The 15,793-nt window shown below is 57.1% G+C and overlaps 1 protein-coding gene across 1 annotated transcript; it reads right to left on the bottom strand.

Moving 5' to 3' along the window:
* Positions 1–2,977: 2,977 nt before the first annotated feature.
* Positions 2,978–13,906, bottom strand: PGF (placental growth factor). Its single transcript, XM_040975597.1, has 7 exons — positions 13,566–13,906; positions 12,348–12,390; positions 8,317–8,513; positions 7,606–7,682; positions 5,827–5,856; positions 5,654–5,716; positions 2,978–3,643 (listed from the first exon to the last, which is right to left on the bottom strand). Exons 1-7 carry the CDS (start codon positions 13,638–13,640, stop codon positions 3,616–3,618), a joined length of 513 nt encoding a protein of 170 aa, XP_040831531.1. The 5' UTR covers positions 13,641–13,906; the 3' UTR covers positions 2,978–3,615.
* Between the last annotated feature and the right edge of the window lie 1,887 nt (positions 13,907–15,793).

Raw genomic sequence — 15,793 nt, 5'->3', positions numbered from 1 at the left:
TCTTTCATTAGCTGACTTACTCCCCAAATGGCTGTGACAGTTGGAGCTGAGTTGATCTGAAGCCAAGAGCCAGGAACTTCTTCCGCATCTGCCACATGGGTATATGGACCCAAGGACTTGAGTCATCCTCTGCTGCTTCTCCAGGCCATAAGCAAGGAGCTGGATTGGAAATGGAGCAGCTGGGACATGAACCAGAGCCCATATAGAATGCTCATACTGCAAGGTGGAAGATTAGCCAGTTGAGCCACCTCACTGACTCCTCTCTATTTTTCTAGTAAAGTTTTAAAAAGAGAGGTGAGGCTGTTCCTGCTAGGACAGAGGGTGGACTAAGTAGGACTGGCCCATGGACCCACTAGTGTGTGTAAGATCTGGCACTGGGAGAAGTTCTGATGGAGGAGCTTGGGGAACTCCTCTGTCAGGACACAATCCTTGCAGGTGAGCACAAGAACCAAGACAGGAAGCAACCCAGACTAGGCCAGGTTATGGTACCACCAGCATACATTTGGCTTGGGTCTGGGGCAAACCAAGCTGGGCCAGTTCATATCACCCTCTGACAAATCTGAGAACCAGAATGGGGTATGGGTCATGCCGGATTGGGCCGCAATAACAACCAATCCACATTAGGGCTGGAATTCAGGGCTGGCTGGGCTGGGCTATGCTACAGCACCCACTGGCAAATGCCAAGGTGAGGCAGGCCATGCCAGACTGGGCCACAGTACCCAACCTAACAGCACATGTGAGACCCTGGGGCAGAGGAGAGGAAGAATCCAGTAGAGGGGCTGTGGGGGTCCCCCTGCTGGTCCATTATTCCCACTGGTGAGTGTAAGATCTGGGATCTGGGGTGGACCAGGCTGGGCAGGGCTACAACACCTGTTGGCCTGTGTGTGTGAGCTGGATCAGGGGAAAAGCCAGGCTGGGCTGACTGTACCTTCTGGTGTATGCATAAGCTAGAGTGGGTGTGGGTTGATTGGGCTTTGCCACAGCATCAGTTGGCAGATGCTGGCACGGGGGGCAAATTCTGTCAAGCTAAACAACTGAATCACCTGGAGAGTGCAAGATTCAGGAGTGGGAGTGGGACCATTAGGGAAGCAGTGGGCACCTCCCTCTTGGTTGCCACTCCCACTGGTGAGCATGAGAACCAGGACTAGGAGCAGGCACGGCTAGACAGAGTGACACCCACCAGCACCAGTATGGACTGGATGGGGGCTGGTTAGATGAACTAGGCTTCAATGCCCATTGACATGTACAAGAGCTGAATGGGATGTGGGACAGACTGAACCAATCTGCTGTACATACTGGCAAGCATGGGAATCAGTGCAGCGGGCAGGTCTGGTGGGAGTTATTGAGGGTCGCTCCAACTAGGCTGCAGCTCCCACTGCTTTGCTGCACTGCAACACCCATTGGTTTGTGTAGAAGACAGGGCTGGAGACAGAATTGACCCAGCAATTGCAACTGCCAGTGTGTACGTAGGCTGATTTGGGTGACAGACTTGCGTATTGGCAAGCACATACAAGAATCAGGTCTGGGGGCCCGGCGCGATGGCGCAGTGGTTAAGGTCCTCGCCTTGCACGCCCAGGATCCCATATGGGCGCCGTTGCGCTCACTTGGGGAGTGAATCATCAGACGGAAGATCTTCCTCTCTGTCTCTCCTCTCTGTATATCCACCTTTCCAATAAAAATAAAATAAATCTTTTTTTTTAAAAAAAGAGTCAGGTCTGGTATATCATGTGCTGGTTATATTATAACATAACAGTGTAAATTTTGTGAATATGTATTACAATGTGTGCAATAAACTGTTTATTAAAAAAAAAAAAGAGTCAGGTCTGCGATCACCTCAGATGAAGTTTCTTTTGGGATCCCCCCAACTGAAGCACTGAACTCAGAACTCCAACCAGGGAGGAAACTGCAGGTTCCATGGTCTGACCATGGAATGCATGTGTCAGCGCTGCGCCTCCTCAGTGGCTTAGGAGGAGCAGTGGACCGCATATCCAGATGCAAATGGAGGATATGGCTATACATTGGAGCCTGCAGAGGACACCTGATACCACACCAGAGGAAGGAGGACAGAACAAAATGATCAACTACCCCCAGCCAAGCATTGTCAGCAAACATCTGGGCAAACGAAGACGCTAAGGTGGACTATGTCAACCAGTGGTTTTTGGAGCAATTTCATCACGTTTGGAGTGGTGGGATTGGCAGCAATTCAGAATTGTTGAACTAGCAAAACCACTTGAGCAGGACTGTCAGAGCATCCCCCACATTGGGGACCCTGGGATGGTTGGAAGGCTGGGTGTGGGCTCTCCCCTTACCGCCCCCTTCCCCAGTTACAAGAAGGAAAAAAGCTAGTATGGAAACAATGATCGCACCCACCTTCGTCTCGCCCTTGATCCTTCACACCCTAATAAACTAGGTAAAAATCATTAAAAAAAAAAAAAAAGAGCTAACACATCACACACAGTGACATGTTCTGTGACAAACAGAACAAGTTTTCTTTTGTTTATTTTTTAATATGGGTTTTAACATTGTATTCATTTGAAAGGCAGAGATCGTCTGTGCACTGGTTTACCTTTCCCAAAATGCACACAACAGTCAAGTTGGGCAGGCCACAGCCGGGAGCCCAACTCCCTGAGCTGTCCCCTGCTGCTTCCCACGGCGCCTGTAAGCAAGAGGCTGGGTTCCAAGTGCAGTAGTGGGGCTGGGGAGGTGCGCGACACTTTAATACGCCTGTGACATGGCATGTGAGTGACCCAGTGGCGACTTGATCTTCTGTGGCAAGCAATTCCTTTCCTCCGCGTCCCGTTCTGGCCTGCACGTGTCCTGCTTTCTTTCATCTGCTGCTGTGGCCCTCTGCCCCGACAGACACACGCTGGACACACACAACCACATTCAGACTAGAATACTTTATTCAAGAGAATCTGGCTTGGCAGTTGCACGGCCTGTGGGGGGCTCAAGGGCCCTGGGGAAGCAGTTTCTTTTTCCATGGCCACTGGGTAGGAACACAAAGTCCCTCCTTGGTGACCTGTTTCTGGCCCAACCTGGGGCCCACTCTGCCTGCGTCCCTGTGTGTGGGCAGGATGCGAGGCCTTGGCTGGGACCAAACGGCAGGTGGCAAAAACATGGAGACAACCACAGGCTCCACCTGCACAGCTGAACATTCTGCCTGCAGGTCACAAAGTGGCAACCAGGAGGGAAATGCGCATGGGCGGCTGGTCCCTCCACCCATGCTGGCCTTCTCCCAGCCAAACTCCCAAAGGAGGCTGCTTGCCCATCAGAGCCTGGGGTCCCAGGAACACATGGTGGGCACTCCCCTGCAGACCCCCAAGGTCTCTGGGTTCTGGCTTGCCCTCTCCCAAGGCCATGTGTCTTGCTTCTTCCCAAGCCGAAGCTCCCATGGGTCCGTGGCTGGCTTCTTTCGTTCTCTCTCGTTCTGTTTAAGGCACTGAATTCCTGAGGGTCCTGACCCTCCCTGCCCCTCGTCTTGGAGGGCGTGAGCCATTCAGCAGGGATACAGTTGGCGAATAAATAGGGGGCAGGGAGCAGCGGGGAGGTAACTGAGAGTGTGACGGTAATAAATACACGAGCAGCCGGCGTGAGGTCTCTCCTCCGAGGAGCCGGTTACCTCCGGGGAGCCACGTCACCGCACCTGCCAGGGAGCAAACACAGACAGATCCTGGGGGTCAGCACTCAGTGCAAGGCAGAGGCCCCTCCTGTGGTGGGGCAGGGGAGAGGGGTAAGGGGCAGACCCACAGGGGAAGCTTGCACAGGGAGCATAGGGTAGGGGGTGGGGATGCAGTACTCCTGGACCCCTGGCTGCACTCACTGATGGGGCGCAAATGGAGCTGGGCTCTGCCCAGCTCCAGCTGCTTCCCGGGCTGTTCAGCTCCACGGTAAGTCCTCAGGCCACAGCCTCGAGGAAGGCAAGGTCAGTGCCAGGCTTTTACAGATAAGGAAATTCGGGCCTGGCTAAGCCAGGGATAGTCACATTGGAACTCAGCTCAGGAGAAAAAAAAAAAAAATCCTGCCTCTGGGTACCCTTCAGGTGGAGCTGTGGAGACTACAGATGGAGCTTCACCAAGTTTGACCCCAGCAGGTGTTCTGCTTTAGCATCGTTTGCTGGACAGAGGGGCTGAGATCTGCTCTTCTGTCTGTGCCAGATCCGGGCAAAGGCTATGAGCTAAAGGTCCTCTGGGGACACATGACAAGGATGGTGGGAAGCCTCCGTGCAGCTGCGAAGGTGCTGGGGCTGGCTAATGGGCAAGGCAAGAAGCCCCATTAAGTCATTTTCATGCCTTTCAGTGAAATTGAAGCAGAATTTGACCTAACTTTCAGCCAATGCTTCTGCCGTAGGAGGAAACCACCTAGAGATGTTTGACAAAACAACCCCGGGCAGAGTTCGAGGACTTGAGGGACATCTGGTCCCACCCTCTTTTTCACCTGTGCCCGGTCTCTCTACCTTGGCATCCAGAAATCGTAAGGAAAAGGTAAGCAATCTGTAGTTCTCAGCCTGGCCGGAGAGGATTTCAGTTTAGGAATTCAGAAACTAGAGAGCACGAGCTGCCGCCATCTCACGGAGGAGGACGGCCGGGGCGACTCATCGAGATAGGATGTCTTTGTGCTGTTCTGAGCAAGCAAAACCGAGAATAAAGATGCCGAGAATTTATCCCAGGAGATCACTTGCAGCGGGGAGGGCAGGTGCTGAAAAATTAAACTCATTGGCTACTTCTGTGGCAGTGTGAGATAGGGGAAAAGGCTTCTGAATAGTAAACATGCTAGCACACTGAAACGTTAATATCCAGAATACGCCAGAAACGATATCTGTTGCAACTGCTTATAAATGACAATGAAAAGGCTCGAGGGAGCACAGGGGCCTTAGAAATGTGTGCAGGAGAGCTGAAGATGGTCGCTGTGGAGGTGGGTGTGTGCTCCACCTGCCGTGGCCTGCTGCTCCGAGTTGGCTTTGTGGCCTTAAGCACACCGGCTTCCCAGCATCCTTGTCTTCAGGGCCTAAGAGCAGTGGGTTCAGGGCGATGGGTCCATTCCCTGAGCAGGAAATGGTTTCCCAGGGTATCGGATCTTGGGAGGAGGTTTGGGCCTTGCTGGAGAACCCAGTGTGATTGATAGTGGGTGTGCAGCAGGTTATGTTCTAGCTAGCTCCTGTTGTGGGTTTGGGGGGTCTTCCTTTCTCTATGCCTTTCATCCCTGCAATCCTCAGACCTGAGGTTCCAGCTTGCCACCCCCTAGGCGGGCAAGCCAAGATGGGCAGGTACCGTGGAAAGGAAGCAGGGCCTGAGAGCCAGTGGGGGCTGGCCCTTCTCTTGCGTCCTAACGAAGCCACCTCCAGCTCGGCAAGTGCCTGCTGACAGTGGGCCCTGCCTCTCATTCTATTCCCAAGGAGAACTAGGCCTAGAAAGGGAGAAATAAGCTGGTCAAGGCCACACAGAGACTCAGTGCTCAGGCAGGGCAAGAACCAAAGCTCCTGGCTGTCCCATGGGTCCTGGGAGCAGGTGCAGCTACCTGCTCTGGGCCCCAAGAGTCTCTGAGTCTTGCCTCTCTCCAAGCCCTGGCCACTGACCCCATGCTGGCTGGGTGGGGTGGGGCAGGGCCTCCCCTGGGGCTCAGCCTCTTTGCCATCCCTGGGCTCCCGGGCACTCACAGGTGACAGTCTGTGGGTTTCTGCTTCTCTCTCTTCCTCTTCCCCCTGCCCTTGAGTCTCCTCCTGCAATAAGCCAAAAGCATCAGGACAAGGTCGCTGGGGGTAGGAGGGCCATGCTGGGACAGGGGGTGGCGGGCCCAAGATTAGCCCCAAGCCCCAGCCAGGCCACTTACCATTCAGCCTTCATCTTGTCCCGTAGTGGTCTGAGGAAATACAGGGGGGAGGGGAGGATGGGGGTCAGGAAGATAGTAAGTGGAGGTTCCTCCCTCCTCCCACTCGCCTGAACACTGGCCCTGCAGTAGACGTAGTGGCCGCTAGGGGGTAGCCTGGAACCAGCAAGGGGAAGGCTGCAGGGACTCAGGGCTGGGGTGACAGCTCCGTCCAGTAGGGTAGGACTTTCCTCTAGGGGTTCCTCACCACTTCCTTCAGCACTCCCCTGCCTGTTGACACCAAGTCCTGCGGCTTTTGAGTATGTTCCCTTCCTGGCCCATTCTGAGAATCCCACCGAGGGTGGCTAAGGGTGTCTAGGCCTGATGCTGAGCTGCAGGACCATCTAGCCAGGGCTGCTTCCTATTAGGGCATGGCCCCCATTCCACCCTTGCTATGGCTGAGGGACCAGGTGAGGACAAACCCCCACAGTCCAGCTATTGTCCTAGAGTAGGAAGAAGGGTGTCCCTTTTTGGGGAGGGGGATCACACAGATTCGGTCTTGCTTGGGGACAGTGGGTGAAGGCTTGGAGCAGCACGCTGATAGCTGGGTTTAGGGCCACAGAATGGAGCCCCAGGCTGGCTCCTGCCAGAACTGCCAGGTGACCCTGTTCCACAGTAGGTAAGTTGGGGACACCCAAGGATTTGGTTTTCTTCTCTCCAAGCCCTAAGAAAGTGGCTATGAGGGCAGGGGTGGGATGGCTAGTGTCCAGCTCTTGCGATGGTTAGGTGCCAAGGCTTTGGCTGTCAGGGATGAGAATACTGCTTCCTAGCACGATGGGGAAGACCTACAGCCTTGGATATAAGCAGTAGCCAGCCCAGGGTAGTCCTGGGGCTGTGGGACAATGTGGCAATGGCCATGAGAGGCAGTATTACAAAACAGGTTAAGGAGGCAGACAGGCTGCAGTTGCAGCTCCTACTTGCTAGGGCAAACCCCACAGCTGGAGCCAGTCTGGCTTTCCTCATCTGTTAACTAGGCAGAGCAAGTGTTCCTACTCCTAGCTCCAAGAGCAGGGGACTGTCTGGCTCACTTACCCTTCTATCCTAAGTATCTTCAATAGTGCCTGGAAAATAGTAGGTACTCAATCCATATGCATAAATATGAACACACCCAAAAACCTACTGTGGGGCTCGGCACAGAGCAGGTGCACACTAAATGGTTGCTTCCTTGCTCCCCCTTCCTGCACTCCAGGTTGGGCTCAGAGCTCAAGTCCATGGCCCTGTGGTACGAGGAGCACCATCTCAGCCCATCTCCTCCTCCCTGCATCTGATTGGCTGCTCTGCTGCTCCCAACACTGAACCTTCCAAGTGCCCCAGGCACAAGCTGCAAGACGAGGACTGCTGAGAGGCTGTGTGGCAGGGAGGGATGGGTGGCTGGGTGCTGCTCCTTTAAAGACAACCATTTTGCCTGTCTCTCCCCTGACCCAGGGACATGCAGGCTGACCCAAATGAATCCTGGAGGAGGAGGAGTAGGCGTGCCCTGAGCCCCTGCCAGTCTTGGAGGGAACCTGGGCTTCCTCTTCTCCCATGACGTCATGGCAGCTGGAGCCCAGCTGCCTGAACCAGCTCCCCAGGCCAAACGGGAAGGCATGGATACACAGACAAGGCGATTATGCCAGGTCACTGGCTTCCTTGGTCTCCGTCCCCCAGGAAGCCAGGGCAGCCTGCAGTTCCCTCCTCCCCCTCCCCAGCTCCTCTGCCTCAGGTTCCAGGGGACCTGTCCCTGTTGCCAGCCCCAGTACTTACTTGCACTCACAGCGGACGTGCTGAGAGAACGTCATCTCCACATAAGAGGGTGGGTCTCCAGCACGGATCTTCAGGAGCTGGGGGCAAGAGGCAAAGGGAAACGTGAGAGCCTGGGTTTACTGAGCGCTCTCCCTACAGCGTTAGCGAGGCTCCCTGTTTCCCCCATCGGCCTTTGCACTGCAGACTCTCCTTCTGCTTGGAGTGGGAGCAGGCAGCTTTCCCCACCTGCACATAAATCCAAAGGAGGCCTCTGTCCCTGTCCCCCAGGGCCACCAGTCCGGCAGTGCAGGAAGAGGACCCATGCTCCAGCCCTTGTTCAGATGTTGGCTCTTCCCACCTTACGGCAAGTTCAGAACATCTGTGAGCCTCAGCTTGCTCATCTGTGAAATGGGCACAGTTGCTGCTTTGAGGACAGAATGAGGCAGCATCTGCGGTATATCATGAACAGTGTTTGGTGAAAGAAAGTTCAGTGACCAAGCTTGCCCCAGAAAGCATCGCTCCTGGTGTTGACAATGTCTTTAGTAAGAGGCTGTTTCTCAGCCTCCTGAGTCTTGGGACAGGGCTCAGCGAGAGCCTGGGGAGGCTGGGCTGAGTGAAAGGGAGAGGGCCCTGGAAGAAGGCCCTGAGCTGGGGGACCTAGGGCTCCATTGCCTAGGACCTCGGCCCCACATGCTCTGTCCTCCTACGGACATGTGCCAAGAGCCTCCCTACCTGCATGGTGATATTGACCGTGTCCACTGGCACGCAGTGCAGGTTCTCATCGCCACAGCAGCCGGTGCAGCGCAGCAGGGAGACGCAGGATGGGCTGAAGATGTGCTCCATCTCACCTGGATACTCGGCCACGATGTCCACCAGCCTCTCCAGGGACCGGCAATAGCTACGGCCCCACACCTCTTGGAAGGGCACCACTGTGAGGAAGCGAAAAGGCTGGTCAGGCCACAGGGACCTGATACTGGATACCCAGCCTCAGCTCCCAGGCCTTGCTTAGTCTTTGGGCTCCAGCCCTTGCACTCCGTCTCCCTGCAGGGAACCCCCAGGGAACCCCCAGCTCCATCTGAGCTCTGCTTGCTCTGAAACATTCAAGGGATCCTGTTGGGATCTCTTTGCTCATCCACGGGGCACAAGTTCTCAGGGCAGCAGGTGTCTCTGGGTCCCAAGCACTCTGTTTTGTTCTTAGCTCAGGCAGCCCCATTCGCTTTGGTTCCTGGAACATGCCCTGGCTGCTGCCTGAGCCCTTTGCACCTTTCTCAGACTCAGCCTGCTGCATCATCTATCCCGGGGCATCCTGCCTTTTAGGCCTCTGCTCAAGAACATTCCATGGGTCCCTCATACCCGCTAGGTCAGCTCCTCTGCCTGGCAACCAAGACCACACGGCCAGTCCCCATCCACTGAGCACCTGAGCCAGGGTTCCACGTGTTGGGTATTCGTGCCACGTGGTCCAGTCGGGCCAAGTCCAATCTGCTGCTGTTTACACTCAGATGATGCCTGCCCTCTCCATCTGGTCCTTTGGGCACAGCTTGGCCACCCCTACCCCCAGGGTGCCAGCCTTGCTCCATCAGCCCTGGAGGCCTTTTATCTAGTTTTACAATCCTATTGAGGCCCTGGCAGTGAGGGGGTATCGATAAACAAAGGTCAAATAATTCAATTCCTGGTGACTAGGGTCACTCCTGGTTGCTGTGGAAGGCATGTTTGGGGAGAGGGGGGTGCTTGGGTCCTCAGTAGCTTAGTTCACATGAAGTCCTGGAGCCGGGGAACGTGACTTTTGTCCTGGTCCCATCTGGCTGTGTGACCTCAGGGAGGTCACTCAACATGTCTGAGTATTTTGCTTGTCTCCACCAGGGGAACAAGTTTGGAAAGCCAGGGTTTGCCCAGGGCTCTCCCATTCTGACCAAATGCCTAAGATGCAGGGTGCAAAAAAGCCAGCCTCAGTCCCCCTTGGCTAATGGGGTGCTGGCCACTTGGGGACCCCACAGCCCATCCCATGCAGCAATGGCCTCTCCCAACAGCTTTTCCAAGAATGCTGATGTGCTCAAGTCCATTCCACGGTCTCTCTGAGGACGGGAAACTCAAGAAAAATAAACGCCTCTCTCAGCGGAGGCCCTTGGGAAAGGCTGTGGGTGGAGGAGCTGAGTGTCCCCGTGGGCAAGCAGAGACGGCCACCAAGGCCCTGCCCCAGGCCCGTCTCCTCAGAGCTGGCCCCAGAGCCCAGGAGAAGTCTGCCTGGGCCAGGGTCAAGAGCACATCCCTGCCGCCAGCGCCAGGAGTCATGTGTTTAGTCTAAAGCTTTGGTGAGTACTACGCGACTCGGGGCAATTCTCCTCAGCTTCAGTTAGCGCAAATAATAGCCATGGTAGCGGCCAGCTGCCGAGGCACCCGGAAGGCTGTGCCCACCATCAGGAGCGGCACAGCAGCTGACAAGGGCGTGTTCTCCTGATCCCCCACCACAACCAGGGAAGTCTCCACCCCACCTCCCACCACACAGGATCTGTACCAGCAGGCCCCAGGTGCCTGACCTCCACCCCACTCAAAATGACAAAGCATGCATGTGCCTAGCCACATGGGCACAGGGTAGCAGAGGAGGGCCAAGACTGGGGCTACCCGGCAGCCCCCAGGAGGTCCCCCCATCTGAATGTGCGGGCTGGGTGAGGGGTCATGTGAAGCAGCTCCTGCAGTGACTCCTGCAGTTGTGGGCAGAGCCCCTCAGGAAAGAGCTTTGCTCAGCAGCTCCCTAGCCCACTTCCACAGGGAGGGACTGTGGACCAGGGCTGGAGGCTGAGACCTTGGGCCAGCTCCTGGCCTGGCCTCCCAAGGTTTCCTGGGGCCTTGAAAACACTTTTAGCCCCTGGTCAAGCCTCCTCTTCACCCGCCTAGCTGCTTACTATCCTGGAGGTAGGAGACTCAAGAAAGGAAACTTGGGAGCCCAGTGCAGTGGTGCAGCAGGCTGATCCTCCACCTGCAGTGCCAGAATCCCATATGTGCGCTGATTCTAGTCCTGACTGCTCCACTTTTGATCCAGCTTCCTGCCTATGGCATGGGAAAGTAGCAGAGAATGGTCCAAGTGCTTGGACCCCTGTACCCACGTGGAAGACACAAAAGAAGCTTCTGGCTCTCAACTTTGAACCAGTCCAGCTCTGAATATTGAAGCCATATGGGGAGTGAGCCAGTGGTTGCAAGATCTTTCTCTGTCCTTCTCTGTAACTCTGCCTTTCCAAGAGAAATAAATAAATGTGAAAGATGAAAGAAAGAAAGAAAAAAAGAAAGAAAGAAAGAAAAAACGAAAAGGTAATGTGTAATCCTAGGAGTCGGCTTCTGCACAGGCCACTGGGGACGGGCCATGGCTGGTCTGCCTGGCAGGTGCCCAGCCTGCCCCGGGGACCTGCCCAGCCATCAAGCCCCTGCGGCCTGTGCTTCTCCCAGAGGCTTTAGGTGACTCCAAGGGCCCGTCTGGGCTACAGAACATGGAGGATACTACATCCTACTGGCTCCATCCCAACATGTGGCCAAGACAGTCACAGCAAACACCCAACACTATTGTCACCAAGAGTCACAGCCCAAGATCAGTGACCAGGGCAGGCAGGACTGTGCTGCCTCTTGCTTATGGCAGGACAGCACTTTCAGATTGTGAGAATTGGGGTCCAAAGCCCACTGAACTGCCTGGAGCCACCAGTCAGCCTCCTTCCCACCTGCACCCCCCACCCCCAGAAGCTGAAGGGAGGAACCATGCCTCCTTCCCTCAGGCACTTGTTACAAATGGTGCCACCATAAAAAACAGAAAGTAGCTTCTCTATCTTTGCAGTCTATCTGATGCCCCCATGTTACCGATAAGAAAATTGAGGCACAGGTCATCCTCCATAGCTGTTGCTTGGACTATGCTAAAAGCACAACAGGGGGTACGGTGACGCCAAGGGTGGCTTCCTCCCTCGGCAGCTACGGGTGTACTGGCCTGGGAGAAGCTGGCCGGCAGAGGGTGTTTCCAGCTCACAGATGGCTATCATGCGTGTGCATGTGCACGCCCCTACACGCCCCTCTCCCACGGTGCCGTGGGACACGTCTCGCCTTGGCAGGGGTGTGTGGCTGCCCTGCACGTCTCAGAGAGACAGGGAGGGAGGAGCGAGGCAGGGGGCCTGGCACAGGCCTCTTGCCTTCTGCACGTATGGCTCCTTGGCAAATGACTCCTTGCTACTCTTTGAAGATTCTCTCCGATGCAACCCAGGATGGGGAGCGGAGGGGCCGGGGAGGGTGCGACTCGGGTTCTGTTTGTAATCACTGCTGAGGCCTGGTCAGGGCCAGGCTGCTGCCGATGGCCTGCATCCCTGTCCGCCCTCAGCCGCCCCTACTGCTTGCCTTCCATGTCTGGCTCCTCGATCCCGAGGCCAGCCCCTGCTCCTCACTGCCCATGCGGCCCCCCAGGATCCCATCTGCATCCTGAAATCATGCTGGGAAGGGGCTCTGAGCCAGCTGGATGAAACAGCCTGGCTCTCCTGGTTACAGCCCTGCCTCAGCGTGCTCGGTGACCCTGGCCCTTGAATGCCCCATTCTCCAGGCCCTGGGGTCACAGGGGCTCGGACTCTCTGGCCACACCAGCTTAGGCAGCCAGGATGTGTAGATGTGTAGCTTGCAGATCTTCCCCAAACACATTGTCAGTGCACACCCGCCCTTCCCGCCCTCTGTGGAGGCTTGGCGACAGAAAAGCAGGGGGGAACCTGGTATGGCCAGGCACACTCCCGAGCTGACCTGCTTACCTTCCACCTCCGATGAGCTGTTCCCAGTAGACAAGGCCCACTGCTGTGGACAGAAAGGTGCCGATGTGAGCTCCTGGACAAGTGTGATGGAAGTGGGAGGAAGTCCCAGGCATCCCGCTCTCTCCTCCCCCAGAGCTGCCTCTTTCTAGGGCTGACAAAAACCCACCAGGAAGACCCCGGAGGGTTCTGCCCCCTTGCTGCCTCAATTTCCCCATGTGGACAGGGTGGGAGGTTGGAGCTTCAGGAGTTCTGCTTTCTGTATCCCAAAGGTCTTGCCAGCCTTGGGGAAGGGGAATGCCCTCTATTTCTCCCCCATCCTCCCAGGCTAGTCTTATTGGGGCCCCCTAAACAGCCTGCCTTGGCTGGGTGCCAGAGCCAGGAGGAGGTGATCAGCTGGTGGGAGCTGAGGGGCCAGAGCTTGTGGCGCCAAGAGCTGGTGCTGCGGTAACGTTACACCTCTGACCAGCCCTACAGGCAGGCAGGCAGGCGGGTGGGTGGCTGGACTGCCCAGCCCAGCCCAGCCCAGCCCACCCTGGGCTTGGGACTGGGGACTCCCAAGGCAGCATAGTGGGAAGAGAGAACCTTGGCTTTGTCAGGATGGTGCTACCCGAAGCTGGCTCCCAGCCAGATCCACCCAGCTCCTGGGAAAAGGGTCCTGCTCACTTCCCCAGGCCCTGCGGCCACCCAGCCAGTGGGAGAGGGCACAGTGGGACCCCTTGTTTCACCCTAGCCCACCCCCTCCGCATCCCTTCCAGCTCTGTCCGGAGCTCCTGAGAGGGCAGGGGCTGGATTCCCTACTACCAGGCTCTTCATCTGGGTCCCCCCTCCCCCCCACCCACACCCACACTAGGCTAGGTCAGAGGTCCCAGGGACGCCTAGGACTCAACCCTGACCGCAAGGCCAGGGACTGGGCTGGGCTTAGGGGACGGATGCTTTTAGCAAAGCCACGAGGCTCCAGGGGCCAGACTGGGAGTCTTTCTGTCCGGGTGCGTCTGCTACGACGGCCCCTGGCACTGGGGGCAGCCGAGCTGGGACCAGCCAGAGCCGTTAAGGGTTCAGTAGCAGTGCATCCCCTCTCTCTGGGGCGCAAGGGAGGTGGGGAGCAGCCGGTGGGCATTCAAGGAAATACTGCTCTAGATAGGGCTGTCCTAAGAGTGCTGGGATGGGCATATCCGCGCAGCCAGGCTTGGGGGAGGGGGCGAGGACGGCAGTTCTTACCTGCGGGGGCACAGCGGGCAGTGCCAGCCCGGCCAGGAAATGCAGGAAGCAAGTTAACAGCCTCATGGTGGGCATCTGTTCAGACTTCCAGAGTCAGGGGGCTTCAGGGAAAAATCACCATGCTCGACCCGCCGCGGGTAGCTGTGGCACCAGAGGAGAGGAGCAAGGAAGGGGCAGAAGATCTGCCTCTTAGCACTGCCCCGGAGCGGCCGCCAGCGGCCTGAGCATCCTCTGGGCGCCCCGGGAAGAGTCCGGAGCTCGGCAGGTACAGCGACGCCGGGGAGCCTGCGGCGGGGCGCGGGACAAGCGAGTGTGTGCCGAGGGGGTCCGTCGGGCGCCGCGTGCGTACGCAGGTCCTCTGGGCGGCAAGGGGCTCCTCTGAAGATGCAGTTTCCTGCTCAGACAGCAGCGCCCTTCTGAAGCTGTGGCCCTGTGGGCTGGCTTTATGGGCTGTATAATCGGGGCGGGGCTCCCGGCCAGGCCCGCCCACCGAGCTCCGGACTCGGCGGCCACCCGAGCCGGCCCGGGCTGGCGGGGGGCTGGGGTTGGGGCGGCAGCACTCGATCCTGCAGGGGGACAGAAGCGGGGTGCTGCCCATGCCCACCCCCGGACCCATGCCGTGCGCCCGACCCGTGCCTGCCCCCCGGATGGTGGTGGTGGGGTTTCACTACGGCCACCTCGGGGAAGGGGCCACCCAGGCGCTTGCATCCCGACTCCAGTAGCCTCTGCAGGGAACGCCGCGCGGGCCCCTTAGGATGCCTGATCCCCCTGAGAGGCCAAGACCCCAAGCATCGGAGGGGGTTCCCGCCCACCGGCGTGGAACGAATGAATGAGCGCCCACTTCCCCCACCTTCTTGGCCCCGGGGGTAGGGCATGTGGGTTTAGGGACCTGCAGAGGCAAACCCCAGCTACGTGACTCCGCAGCCGTCTCTCCACCTGGGGCCAGGCGTGCAGCCGGCAGTGCGGGGGCAGCTACGGACCGCCCACGGGAAAAGCCTCGGGCTGCTGGCGAGGGGTCCAGCGCGGGGAATCAGCTCGCCTTCCCTCGGAGAGCACGCGGCCTAAGCTAGCTCTCTTCCAGGGCCCTTGGCAGTGGAGGATCCGTGTGTGTATGTACACAGGTCCACGTAACTAAAGATGTGTGTGTCCTACACAGCCGGCTCTGTGTGTGACTGTGCAGTTGTATGCACGTGTGTGTTTGGACCAACCTCTGCCACCATCACTTCTTTATTACTTTCTTTCTAGTCTCTCAGCTTCAAGATCCCAGCCAAGTCCTAAGTCTTTTGAGCCTGGGACTGGTGGGTGGCTGTGGGGGAGGAGGCAGGCCTGGGAGGTGGCCTGACCGCTCACATTCCAGCCAGAAGCAGAGCGGCCAGGGCGGCAGTCCGGTTGTCACCCTAATGACCTCTGCGTGTCCGCTGCCTGCCTGCCCACCCACAAGGGGCTGCCTGAGACGTGCCTCCTGGTCTGGCCAGCCCTAAGCCTAGGAGCAGCCACCCGCCAGGCAGGGACATTCTGACTGGCTCCAGCATGCTAGGGACCTCTGTAGGGATAGAGTCCCTCCTGGACCCTGGTCACTGTGCAGGGTAGCCGTGCCTGGGAGTGAGTGTGGGTGAATGTGTGTGTGTGTGTCTGTCTGCTTTTTGTGTGTGTGCGCCCATAACACTGGTGTCCACAGATGCAGGTGTGGAAGGCACTCTTTGTCTTCGATTTGGATGTGCATGTGGACACTGGTGTGTGTTGTGTGTGAGTGTGGTTGTGCGTTTCTGTCTGTTGTAGGTGCGTGCTTTTACTAGGTGTTTGCAGCACTTGCCTTCTGGCTATCTTTGCAAGCAGGGGTGTGTACCTTGCGTATCTGTATCCTTTCACGTGACTCATGCTGCTGCCACATGCCCATGCGACCCACTCGGCCCCATGTGTTGAGAACACACTCTGGAAGTTTCTGCACCATTTACACTTAGGGAAGAGGGGGAGAGGGCACACATGGTAAACCTGCTGAAGTTTTTTTCTCTCTTACGTGAACTCCAATGACTTGACATCTGTGGTTCCCCTAATGGCACCTCAGTCTTTAGCCACTAAACTGGGGGGCCCTACCCTCCTCTCCCTGTCTTCCTGAGTAGTGGGATGAAGTAGCCAGAGCAGGCAAGGGCAGTGGCGACCATAAAGATCCCAATGTTATATCAATGCTTCCTGTAGCTTGCCTTCCTTGCAGAGCCAGCGCTATGCCT

The sequence above is a fragment of the Ochotona curzoniae genome, unplaced genomic scaffold (assembly GCF_017591425.1).
Source record: "Ochotona curzoniae isolate NIBS_2020 unplaced genomic scaffold, NIBS_Ocur_1.0 contig_2688, whole genome shotgun sequence".
NCBI classification, from domain to species: Eukaryota; Metazoa; Chordata; class Mammalia; order Lagomorpha; family Ochotonidae; genus Ochotona; species Ochotona curzoniae.
Note: the sequence above shows the minus strand (reverse complement) of the source record. Positions and strands in the feature narration are given on the sequence as shown.

Bases quoted from the DNA above. Each gene is read 5' to 3' on its own strand.
- PGF (XM_040975597.1), bottom strand. From the start codon at position 13,640: ATGCCCACCATGAGGCTGTTAACTTGCTTCCTGCATTTCCTGGCCGGG. The intron at 8,514-12,347 runs GTAAGCAGGTCA...GCTTCCTCACAG, and splicing joins CAGCTCATCGGAGGTGGAAG to TGGTGCCCTTCCAAGAGGTG. The intron at 5,717-5,826 runs GTAAGTGGCCTG...GGCTTATTGCAG, and splicing joins GACAAGATGAAGGCTGAATG to GAGGAGACTCAAGGGCAGGG.